Source organism: Gossypium arboreum, chromosome 5 (assembly GCF_025698485.1).
Source record: "Gossypium arboreum isolate Shixiya-1 chromosome 5, ASM2569848v2, whole genome shotgun sequence".
In the NCBI taxonomy this organism is placed as follows: Eukaryota; Viridiplantae; Streptophyta; class Magnoliopsida; order Malvales; family Malvaceae; genus Gossypium; species Gossypium arboreum.
Window position 1 is genome coordinate 92,465,346 of NC_069074.1, and position 13,753 is coordinate 92,479,098.

General features: G+C 33.3%; 2 protein-coding genes across 2 annotated transcripts; both read right to left on the reverse strand.

The window, feature by feature from the left end:
* Nucleotides 1-1,142: 1,142 nt before the first annotated feature.
* On the reverse strand, nt 1,143-4,609 carry LOC108487960 (receptor-like protein 9DC1). Its single transcript, XM_053028797.1, has one exon. It carries the CDS (start codon nt 4,607-4,609, stop codon nt 3,680-3,682), a length of 930 nt encoding a protein of 309 aa, XP_052884757.1. The 3' UTR covers nt 1,143-3,679.
* LOC128292746 (receptor like protein 22-like) lies at nt 1,516-3,159 on the reverse strand. The gene has a single exon (XM_053027674.1). It carries the CDS (start codon nt 3,157-3,159, stop codon nt 1,516-1,518), a length of 1,644 nt encoding a protein of 547 aa, XP_052883634.1.
* Nucleotides 4,610-13,753: the final 9,144 nt, after the last annotated feature.

Below are 13,753 nucleotides of genomic sequence, written 5' to 3' on the forward strand. Positions count from 1 at the left end.
AAAAATATCATTTTATCTCAGAGGCATAATTAGGGTTGGCAGGGGCCTGCCCTTTTTAAATGGAAAATTTTTCATTTAGACCCTTTAATTTAAAATTTTTAAAATTTTAAATTATTAAAGGTAAAATTACAATTTGACCCTCCCTAAAATTGATAAAAATTTATTTAATCATTTAAAATTATAATGGTATAGAGTATTAAAATGGTGATATTGTATTTGTACTATCGTAAAAATTATAATTTAATTTCTGCCCCTAAAAATTTTTTTTGGCTTCTCCCCTGTTTTAGACATTCATTTAATTTTTCATCATTTTCATCATATAATTTTTTTTGGCTTCTCCCCTAAAAATTTCAAATAGTTGCAGCAGAATGTCCAATATGGACTTGAACTTGTATTATTTATCAAATTAGCTCAAAAAAGATAAAAAAGTTAATATTTGTTAACTTTATGATGTGACATCCACATGACAAGATCTTGTGTATGTCACGTTAATAATTAATTAAATTTTTAAAACTAAAATTGTTTTTTAATATTTTTTGAATTTTTTAAGTTTTAAAATTAATTAATTACCGATATGGTATTTATATAACAATCCACAAAAATTAATTAATTATTAAAAGTTGTGTTACAATAGAATTAGTTTATGTATATTATATAAATTAGTTTGTTACATTGGAATTCTAAAACTCTATTTGGGAATTATTACTTTTCTTAAATTCGAGTCAATATTATTTAGTTAACTATTTCTCTTTTAGTGACTAGAAAATTCAAGTCTATTATATTGTCAATTTTTGTTATATGTATATAAAGTGAAATTTGTTTTTTTTTAAGTCAAATATCACACCAATAAATTTAATAGAAGAATTTTAACAGTGTTAATAAATAAACTTAAATTTTTAGATTTGAAAAGTAGAGGGACTAAATCCCTAAAAATTAAAGTATAGATATTAAACTTCAAATATACAAAGAGTACAAAAAATTTGAGCATGTTACAACTATTAAATTTCAATTAAGCCTAGGTATAGGAAATTAGGGGCATGGGATCCACCAATTGTACCTCAATTCACATCAACTTTGTTACCCAACTACGTTTACTCTAGAAATAAAAGGAAAAAAGAGACATGAATGCTTGAAATTCTAACTTTGTCCGCGCCATCAACATCTTGATTTCCATGTTAGCTATAAACTTAACATGTTAATACATTAGCTTGTCAAGTGATTCATGAACAAGCCACCACTGGGAATACACCATGCACAATGCTAAAGATAAAGACAACAGAGATCACTGAGACATTTTGTTGTCCTTTAGTGAGCAGAAGCAAAGATTATTGAGACTGAATTGAAAGTTATAAAAGAAGACATAAACAACAACACAATACAAAATGTTAAACTCAAACAAACCATTACAGACAGTACGAAATGCAATGAAAGACAGTACGAAATGCAACCCTTCACCATAGGCAAAACGGTCTACAAAACAAGAAATTGTGAAAATACAACACTAATGCTTGAACATCATTCGCAGTAATCAGGCCTACTTCGTCTATTGCTGCGATTGCCATTCTTTGACTTTCTTCTTCGCCTCTTCTCATGTTGGTTTTCAACCAAATTCACCAACCATTCCGGCTTACCAGTTTGGAAAACAGCATATCCCACCGACATTCCGAGCAGTATTCCGCATCCATAACCTATCAACACCACTTTCCAACCAAAAGCAATGTTTGATTTTGAGCCATTTTTTTCAAGCACATTTGGAGGTGCTGGCTCAATGATTTTGCAACCTTTCGAGACCGGAAACCCACATAGTCCCTTATTTCCTTCATATGAATCATTTCCAAATGTGTTGAATTGTTTTTCTTGAGGAATCTGACTATGGAGTTGATTTTCAGAAACATTTAAGGACGAAAGAAATGGCAGATCTGCCAATTTATTTGGAATCGTCCCAGACAACCTGTTTGAAGATAGGTCCAACCATTCAAGACTTGTCAAATTCCCTACTGATGTGGGGATCCTACCATTAAGGTTATTATGAGAAAGGTTGAGCCCTTTCAGTAAGTTAAGCTTCCCAATAACCTTTGGAATCTCTCCTACAAACTGATTGTTTGAGAGATCAATGATCATCCACATGGTGAAAATTTTTTCCAATTCCATATAGGTCCTTTTCGTAACAATTCCAATGGAATAGGTATAGAATCCACTATTGATAGAAGCATACTTCAAACCCATGTATGACCTTGCACTACCATTTTTCTTGAGATTTATGATAGCCTTGAAGTTGTTGATGTATCTCACAGGTAGGGGTCCAGAAAAATAATTACTTGAAAGGTCAAAAATTTGGATTTTAGAGAAACAAGGACTAAACTTGGAGCTATGGTCATGCAAGGAACCATGCATTTGATTTGACTTTAGTACAAGAAGTTGTAGCTGTGGAAGACTTCCCAACCAATGAGGAAATGTATCATTGATCTTGTTGTTACCAAGATCTAGCACTTCCAGACCTCTACAGTTAAGGATGGATGGTGTCAAAGGCCCTCCTAACAGATTTCCATTTAAGTTTAAATTAGTCAGTCGGCACCCCTTTGCAAATGTTGGAGGAATCGTCCCATAAAACTTGTTCTTCTTCAGATTCAAGAATTCAAGGCTGTTGCTCAAATTTTCAAAACATTGTGAAATTGTTCCACTCAAGTTATTGTGGGACAAATCAAGAATTTGAAGAGAAGTGACATTGCATATTAAAGAAGAGACCTCTCCATTGAAACTATTATTTGAGATCAGAAAGACATTGATCGTCGAAGCTGGAATCGGGAGATTTCCACGGATCAAATTGGAGCTTAAGTCAAGAACTGCAATATTCTTCCATGGAAAGTGCTCAACTTCTGTCAAATAGTTGTGAGATACATTTAAGTAAGTCAAAGAGTCATTCCCCACCTCTTGCATCCACTGTGGAATCTTGCCTTCAATTCTGTTGTAAGAGAGGTCTAAGCTTTCCAAACTTTTAAGCCCTTTTAAAAATTGGGGGAATTCACTAAGATTGCAAGATGACAAAAATAAGCTTGTAAGATTAACACTAGAAGTGCTATTAGATGTTAAGGATAGGCTGTTATATGAAAGGTCGAGATATTTGAGATTTGGAAGGCTTGAGAACATGCTCAACTCCATGACACCACTAAGAAGGACAAAAAGAGGTGGGTAAGATTGAGAAGTTGGAATATTGAAGATGGAAGAGGACCTTGGAGTTTATTATTCTCTAACCTTATCAATTCTAGTGATTTGGATTGGAATTCTTTGATATGCCCACTGAATTGATTATCAGAGAGATATATTTCCTTTAAGGAGGGAGCAGTATACAACCATGACCGAAGTGTTCCATTGAGTAAATTGTCATATAACCTTGAAGTTATTAGACTAGGAAATGCGGTTACCTCATCTGGAATGGAACCTTCTAATGAATTTGTAGCTATTCCCAAGTATTCAAGCTGCGTTAGGTTTAGAATTGATAATGGAATTTGTCCACTCAATTTGTTCCATCCTAAGTCTAAATGAGTGAGTCGTAAAAGGTTTCCCAGTGATCTTGGAACCGGTCCTGATAAGTTGGAAATGGAGAGATCTAAAAACTTCAAGGACACAAGATTCCCAATCGAGTCGGGCAATCCTCCACAAATATTTGCGCCCCTAATACTCAAGTACTCCAAAGATGATAAATTTGTGATTGAGACAGACAATTCTTGAAATTTCCTGATAGATCTAAGTACTTTAAGGCCTGTAGATTATCAACTGAATCAATCAATTTTGTAGAGAAAGACATCCACGACAGATCCAAATGTTCAAGATTGTTGCTCCGATTGAACTTCAAATGATCAAGATTGAGGTTTTGGTTGCCCCCCCAGTCAAGGAGATTGAGGTTTGGCAAATCAAAAATGTTTTTTGGGAATTTTCCTTGCAAATCACAAAAACCAAGACTGAGAGACCTCAGAGAAGAAGATAGATTCATGAAGACATGAGGATTAGTAGAAGACATGTTGATTCCATCCAAAAACAGAAGTCTGACCTCGGTTAGGTTTTGAACAAGTCCCTCCAGAGCATGTTTGTCAATTGCAGAGTCATAAATCCAAGAGGAGAGATCAAGTGAAACCAATTTTGACAGGTGGGAGACTTGGGATGGGACCTCTCCTACAAAACTGGTATGAGAAAGGTTGAGATATACTAGACTTTCAAACCGACCAAACTCAGATGGAATTTTGGAAAGATTAAAATCATTGTAGGCAAGGTTGAGTTTTTGAAGGTGAGGAAGAAGGAAAAGAGTGGTATTGGAAGGGAAGTTGCCATATAGCCAACTGCAGCTCAAGTCAAGGGCAATAACATGAGCATTTATTTGGTCACAAGTGACCCCATCCCATAAGCAGCAAGCTGTACCCTCTTTCCATGAATTTGTCTTGGGATAAGATTTAAGGCCTGTAATACAATCGCAAGAAAAAGAAGCATCCTCTGTTATGGAAAAGGAGTCCTTGAACTGGATTAGTGAAGTGCAGGAGTGAGATCCTGAAGAAGAAAAAGAAGCATAAAGATGGGGAAAGAAGAGGAATAGGCAGAGAAATAGATAGGAGGCCATGTTATGTTTGTAGAGGAAGATGAAGGATAGGAATGGTATTTATAGGCAACAAATAATACCCAATATTAAACAAAAGAGTTGTTGATTAATACCATAACATTAGTGTTACAGTCTTTGTTTTTTTTTTTCTTTTATATGGGAAGAGTTTTAATTGCTAACATTGAAAAGCTATGGATATTCGATTTTCAAAATTTTTGTATTTCCACAATCATCATGTTGTTAGTCATCATTGACAACCACTTAGTCTTCTTTTTACCATATATTTTTCATTCTTAAAATTGATTACTTATTTTATCAAAATTTTGTATTTTATTTGAACTCCCTAAACAACTAAAATAATTATCATTCATGAGATTACAAAGTAGATTGACTTAGTCTTCTTCCCTATAACACGTAAAGAATGTATCTATTCACTTGCCTGTCAACCAAAAAATGATGGTTTGTTTATTTTTTTATTCTCTTTTAACCTTGAAACTTGTATGGTTTGTTAAATTACCCAAAAAAATGATGAAAAAGTTAAACATCTATTAACTACCAAAACCAGCACCTACATGGTTGGTGTTGAATGTTAGTAGTTAATGGCAATACCTACGTGGCTGTTAACAAATACCACACCAACATTGTTTGTCGACGTGACAATGCCACATGATCAATAATCACTGACATGGTAGCGTCGTGCCATCACCCATTAGTGACATATTAACCTTTGAGTTCAACTCAAATTACTCTTTTCTTTCCTATAAATTAAGAGTATAACTAATTTTGACGGGATAGTTGCTTTTTATTAACTCAGTTTAAAGGACTATAACACGTAAAGTTTAGTCCTATTGCAGAATTCACATGCAATGGGAGACATTTACATTATGCAGAATTCAACACATATATGGGAATTTTTGTATTTCCACAATCATCATGTTGTTATTGATCAACAACTACTTCCTTTTTACCATATATTTTTCATTCATAAAATTGATTACTTTTTTTTTACCAAAAAATTCATGAGATTACAAAGTCTTCTTCCTTATATCTAGTCAAGTTTGGTCCCAAATTATTTTCCAAACAAAAGAATAAAGAGGAAGAAGACTGCTACAAATTTAACTATCAATTGTCTATTCACTATACTTTAACTCCACAAAAAAAGACTAAGACTATCAATTGTCTGTTGACTACACTTTGACTCGACAAAAAAGGACAACGACTAAGACTATCACTTGTCCATTGACTATACTTTAACTCGACAAAAAAAGGTTAAGACTAAGACTATCAATTGTCTATTGACTACACTTTAACTCGACAAAAAAAAGACTAAAACTAAGACTAAGACTATCAGTTGTCTATTGACTTCACACTTGCTGTTGCTTCCTCCTATCACTCTCACCCAAACTTAATTTACAAGCAATGTGGAAATTTCGGACATTTGAGCCACAATGTACAAAAATTCCACACCATTTGCAGTATTGACTACATTTTCTTGAGGGAAAGTAAAGACATGAATGCTGGAAATTTTAAATAGTTTGTACGGTCAATGAAGCTACCTAAAAGCCATTTAGGATATCAATTCCTCTAATTGGATTAATCTCATCGTTGCTGAAATCTTTTGACAGTGTAATCGAATCTTAAATATATATGTTACTCTGCAATGCTATTGTAAATATTACTCTTAAATTTGTCAATAGATATATAGGTTTGGCACAAAATTAAGAATACACGAAGGCAGGTTGAATTATTCCGTGTTTGAACCTCTGCAACATAAATGCATGACACAAAGGCTCAAACCATACCTTATGTTCATGAATTCTGATTATCACATGTTTATAAATGCACCTCAAACTTGAATAATTGAATCTTTTGTAATTCTAAATGTTTTTTTTTATGGTGAGCAGTATAATGTCTACTAAAAATTGAAATTCAAGAAAGAAGACATACATGGTTGCACCACAATAAATCATATTAAGCTCATGAGTTCAAAATATATATCTCTGCAGCTTGATTGTCTTGTTAGCTATAAACATAACCTGTTAATTCCATCATTAATACCATTAGATATATTTTGATGGGGGAGATTTTCTTTTTCTAGATTGCTTTAAGAGAGTTGTAATATGGATTTTTTAGTAGGAAAACAGTTGAAGTCATTCAAGAAGACATAAACAGCTGCAACTATGTACTCCCGAAATAACAGCTGCATACATTCATGTTCCAGACCCCTCGCTATTATATGCAATAATAATTGTTGCAATTTTTAACATTCTAAAACCACCTAATCCTTATGTGAAAAATAAAATAGAATAAAATAAATAAAAATAAAGAACACATAAATTTTACGTGGAAACCCTTTCGGGAAAAAAACCACGGGCAGAGGAGAAGAAAATTCACTATGTCGAAAATTTTTTTACTCAAATACAAGAGGAATAGACTATGTCTATTTATAGGCTTGCAAAGCCATATTCTAGTAGGATTGAAACACCTTATCCTAATCAATATAAAATAGATGGAGTTTAATAAGGTTTAAAAACCTTATTCTAAAATAAAATAAAAGAAGTCTAGTTCTATATGGATTTTACTTTTATTTTATTTTCCATCGTATTTTATTTAAATAAGAATTTGGGTCACTTAATTCTAACAATCTCCACCTTGACACAAATTCTCAATGAACAAGTTCTTCATCGCGAACTTTCAATAAACAAGTTCTTCACCTCTTCCAAAAACCCCTTAAGGGTTTAACTTCAACAATGAACACCAACCAAGTCTAAGCAATGCTCAAACTTGGTTATAGGAAGTGACTTAGTCATCATATCTGCAGGATTTTCATGAGTGCTAATTTTGCTCACAACAATATCACCACGAGCAATAATATCACGAACAAAATGATACCGAATATCAATGTGTTTTGTTCTCTCATGAAACATTTGATCTTTTGTAAGAAAGATGGCATTCGACTGTCACCCTTTGCAACAAGCCTTGCTTTATATCCGGGTTCTTTAACTCCTGAGTCCCTTCTTTCTTTTAAACACCCATTTACAACGAACAGCCTTTTTACCTTTAGGAAGTTTTACAAGATCCCATGTTCTGTTTTTGTGGAGTGATTCCATCTCCTCTTGCATAGCAAACATCCACTTTTCTGAGTCTTCACAGCTAATCGCCTCAGAATAATTAAATGGCTCTTGATTCGCATCTATATCTTCACCACATTTAAAGCATAAGCAACTAGATCAACCTCGGCATACTTCTTTGGAGGTTTAATTTCTCTTCTTGTCCTGTTTTTGGCGATAGAGTATTGCGGTGAAGAAGCAACTCTATTCTCAATTTTGTATCTGGCTTGAGGAGTTGATTCGTATTAATCTGATGCTCCACCGCTTTTGGTTTTCTTTATTGGAAGAGTCTTTAAGAGATAAGTTAGGTAGCATAGCGTTTCATCAAAAACAACATCTCGCTAATCACAACTTTTCTATTTTCAGACACCATAACTTATAGCCTTTTACACCAGCTTTATAACCAAGAAAACGCATTTAATGGATCTCGGTTCCAATTTTCCATTATCAAAATGAGCATACGCAGGACACCCAAAAATCTTTAAATCGTAATAATTAGCGGATTACCGCACCATACCTCTTGTGGAGTCTTTTCTCAATGGCAACGGATGGAGATCGGTTGATCAAAAACATGCAAGAGAGGTCGCTTCGCCCAAAATGACTTCGTAAGTTGGCATTTGACAACATACATCGAACCTTCTCCATGATCGTTCTGTTCATTCGCTCGCAACGCCGCTTTTCTCTTGTGGAGTATGACGAATCGTCAAGTGTCTCATGATCCCTCCGACTTGCACAATCTATTAAACTCATCGAGCGTAACTCTAAGCCATTGTGCTGACGGAGGTATTTTATCTGCTTTTCCGTCTGCTTTTCAATCATAATTTTCCAAGACTTAAATGTGGAAAACACATCGCTTTTCGCTTGTGAAGAACGCCCAAACTTTTCTCGAAAAATCATCAATAAAGGTTAGCATATAATTAGCTCCACCTCTCGAAGGCACTCGACGGCCCCACAGATCGTAATGGATATACTCCAACGCTTCCTTCGTGTTATGGATTCCTCTAGTGAATCGAACTCTCTTTGCTTCCCAAAACACAGGTGCTCACAGAAATTCGGTTTGCAAATTCCTTGCCCATTAAGAAGTCCTCTTTGCTTAATTCGCCATGCCATTCTCACTCATATGCCCTAGGCGATATGCCAAAGTTTAGTAATATCATCATCCGACAAGGAAGAGGAAGCGACAATTTGCATCACCAAGATGAGAGAACCTCAGAAACATATAACTTCGCAATCTTTCTTTGCCCTTTCATCACAACAAGGGACCCTTTGAAATCTTTAAAACCCCACTTTCATTGTGTATCTGCATTCTTTTGAATCAAGAGTACTCAACGAAATTAAATTTCTTTTCAATTCGGAACATGCCGCACGTCACTAAGTGTTCGACAACTCCATCAAACATCTTAACTTTAATTGTTCCAACACCGCGATTTTACATGAAGCATTATTTCCCATCAAAACAACACCTTCAGATCATCGTTTCATAAGTTGTAAACCAATCCCGATTGGGACTCATGTGGAAGGTGCAACTGAATCAAGTATCCACCTCGCCACTTTAGAATCATTGATGAAGCAACTAGAAGTTCACCATCGCTGAGACTTCTACAACATCGCCTTCACCGAATTTTTCGGTTGTTTTCCTTTTGATTCGCAGCCTCCTTTTAATCTTATTTTGTAGCTTATAGCACTCAGATTTAATGTGCCCTTTCTTCTTGCGAAGTTGCAAGTTTTACCTCTGTTTGAAGATTTCGATCTACCCTTAGATTTACCACGAGGATTCCGTTCTGTGTTCTACCACGATCATCATCAACATTCCGGTTTTGTCTCCCACGAACAATGAGACCCTCTCCCGAGAGTTGGGTTTAACCACAAGATGCTTCATCTTATCATACGAGGTTAAAGAATCATAAACCTCATCAACCGTGAGAGACTCGCGGCTATATAAAATCGTGTCTCTAAAGGTTGAATAAGACGGGCAACGAACAAAGTAGAATCAACCCTAGATCTTCCTTATCATACCGAACCTCCATGGCCTCCAAGTTTGAGAGAATTTCTTTAAACACCATTAAGTGTTCGTGTACGACGCACCTTCCTCCAAACGATGAGCATAAAGACGCCGCTTCATATGCAACTTGCTTGTTAGAGTTTTCGACATACATATTTGTTCTAGCCTCTTCCATAATGCAATGCAGTTTTCTCTTTCATCACATCCCGCAAAATTTCGTTGGACAAATGCGATGTAATTGTGTTAATGCCTTTCGATCCTTACGCTTCTTCTCTTCATCGTTAATGTCGAAGGCATCTTATCTATCCTAGCGGGGCATCCTCTAGATCCATCTGCAAGAACCGCTTGCATCTTAATTTGCCACAACGCAAATCGGTGTTGCGATCCAACAAATGAATTTCATACTTCAAAGACGCCATTACCGTGATCGAGATGAATAACCCTAAGCTCGATACCAATTTGTGAAAATAAAATAGAATAAAATAAATAAAAATAAAGAACACATAAATTTTACGTGAAACCCTTTCGGAAAAAACCACGGCAGAGGAGAAGAAAATTCACTATGTCGAAATTTTTTTACTCAAATACAAGAGGAATAGACTATGTCTATTTATAGGCTTGCAAAGCCATATTCTAGTAGGATTGAAACACCTTATCCTAATCAATATAAAATAGATGGAGTTTAATAAGGTTTAAAACCTTATTCTAAAATAAAATAAAAGAAGTCTAGTTCTATATGGATTTTACTTTTATTTTATTTTCCATCGTATTTTATTTAAATAAGAATTTGGGTCACTTAATTCTAACACCTTATTTTACTACCTCAAATTCATATCATTGCCCGGTCGGTCAGCACAAGGATTTCTAGTTTAAATGTACTCATTTGGGAAAAAAAACTAGTTTAAATGATATTTCTCACCATCACGATGGAAAAAAATTTATATAATTTAAGTATGAATTTATGGGTTAAACTTTTGTAGTATTAATTCTTATTTCAGAATATTTATGTTTAGAACAACTCTTATTTAGAACAATTGTATTATTGTTCTAGAAGAGATATTAAGTAAAACGTGATGCTAGTTGTTTCACACTTAATAGTATAACTTCCTGACATATAATTATTTATCTCAAAAAAGAGATAAAAATGTTAATAACTAAAACCGAGTATCTACGGTGTTAAAGAAGAAATTAATCCTATATCGTCACCTTTTTGCTAGTGAGATATCTTTTCTCAAAAGATAAATTTGCGAAGATAATCTTTACCTCTAAAATAGATAATACATGGTAATGAATAGAGGTGTTCATGGGCCGATCTAGGTTCGGACTAGTCCCAACCAAAATCTTAAATATATATAACACATCAAAAATACTAAAAACATTAAAATAATTATTTCCCAACAAATTGAAAATAAATTTTTAAAAAATATATATAGTTAAGTAACACAAAGATAGATGTAACTTAGCAAACAAATGCTTTTAAAATAATAACAAAATTAACAATAAAACAAATGTTATTCAATATTCAAATAATAACAATAAAATGGTAGCAACATAATAGTAAAATGATAGCAAAATAGGGAGAAAACAAGAAAATAACATTAAAACATCACTTTTTTATCTTTTTGTGAATTCCGGCCGGGCTCGAGCAAAAGATGTCTTACTCGAGACCCGATCCGTTTAAAAAATGGGCCTTATTTTTGTGCCCAAACTCATTTTTCAAGCCTATATTTTTACCCAAACCCTCTCAATTTTTCGGCGGGCTCAATCCGGCCATGAACAATTGTTAAACTAACATTTTTTGTAATCTTTTATAATTTAAAAAATCTTAAAAATTTCAAACTAAATTCCATTCACCTTCAATTGCATCAACTTCGTGTTAAGGGCAACTGCAGCTCAAGTCAAGGGCAATAACATGAGCATTTAGGTGATGGCAAGTGACCCCATCCCATGAGCAGCAACTTGCACCCTCCTTCCATGAATTTGTCTTGGGATAAAATTTAAGACCTCTAAAATGATAGCAAGAAAAAGAAGCATCCTGTGTTATGGAAAAAGATATTGCTGTCCGTGTCAACTAAAGATAATCCACATACAATGTGGGACATTTACATTATGTAGAATTCAACATATATATGAAAATTTTGCAGTATTGACTATGTATACTTTACTCCACAAAAAAAGACTAAGACTATCAGCTGTCTATTGACTTCACTTGCTGTTGCGTCCTCCTATCACTCTCACCCAAACTTAATTTACAAGCAATGTGGAAATTTCGGAGATTTGCAGCACAATGTACAATAATTCCACACAATTTGCAGTATTGACTACATTTACTTGAGGGAAGCTACCTAAAAGCCATTAAACATTCATTATTGATTGCAATTATAATTGTAACATCATTAAAAGAAACACATTATCTCAATTTATTGCTTAAAATTCAAGGTGGATGTGGAAATATTTCATTGGTTGGCACTATATGTGTGTCATTTTCTATTAAAATAGATGGAAATGTTAATATTTATTAATTTTATTGACATGACATTCATGTGACAATCCATGTGTAGGCCACATCAGCAATTAATTAATTTTTAAAATTTAAAATATTTTTTATACTTTTATTTTAAAATTTTAAAATTAATTAATTACTAGTGTGACAATTTTGTTAAAAAATTATTTAATTGTTACAATATAATTAATTTCTGCATATTATATAAATCAATTTTGTTATATTTGAATTCTGACTTTTCATTAAATTGGAGTTTATTTCTGTTTTAGCTAACTAGAAAATTAAAATAGAAAAAAGAACTCATACCAAAAGAATATAAGACGTAAAGTTTGGTCCAACACTGTTAGCGTCTATTGACTTCAACTGCTCTTACTGGTTGTGTCAACCAAAGATAACCCATTAGGTGAGAAAATTTCACATTGATGCATTCAAGGTCGAGTTACATGCTTGGTCTTATATGTAGGCATTTCAAAGCTCAAAATTATTCTGATGGTCTTTTACGTAGGCATTTCTAATAATTATTATAGATTTTAATGATTTTTTTATTTTTTTATAATTTCGGAATGAATCTAAATCATTGTTCATATTCAATTTAATTTTGACAATCATTTGATATTCGTGTTGAAAGTATAACGGAACATATATATGAATATCCTTTTTTTTTTTTTAAAATATCATTATATGTAACAATATAAACACTTGAACATCATTTCCACTAACTACATCCTTATTCGTCCATTGCTGCGATTTCCATTCTTTGACTTTTTTCTTCTCCTCTTCTCATGTTGGTTTTCAACCAAATTCACCAACCATTTCAGCTTACCAATTTGGAAAACAACATATCCCACGACCATTCCAAACACTACTCCGCATCCATAACCTATCGACACCACTTTCCAACCTAAAGTGATGTTTGATTCTAAACCATCTTTTTCAAGCACATTTGGACAAAAACAAATTATTTTATTTAATCGGTTATAAGCTCCTTAGTCATTGTGATGTAATCATATCACATCTCACTTAGAATTAGGTATGTATATTTCTAGACTTTCACAGATTTAGTTTGTGCATTCATAATGTTACCATGATCGTCATTTCTCTGCTTTTTTTTTTTTTATCTCTAGTCCCAAATTTGAGGGTGACACAATGACATCGAAACTAAATCTATTTTTTTAAGTAAAAAATAGTTTGATTCATTCTTCACATAATTGATGTTTTTGTTGAGGAAGTATTGTATTTTCAGTATTAATCCATTAAGTATATCCAGTGTTTGATACAATAGATTTGGATTTTATTATTGTATTTTGTGGAAGGATTGTTTATTTATTTTTGTAACTACTAAGTTTTTTATCTTCATTTCTTGCTAACCTATTTTATTTTTTGCATTACTAAATTTCAGTAATTAATTGATGTTGGTTTTGCCAAACTTTGAGAGGTGTTAGTTCATCTTGAATTAAGAGATTATGAATAATCTCTGAAAGAAAATGAGCCCCTAACACCATCCCAAAAATGTATTCTGTACACATAACAATAACAAATTTTTTCTCGAA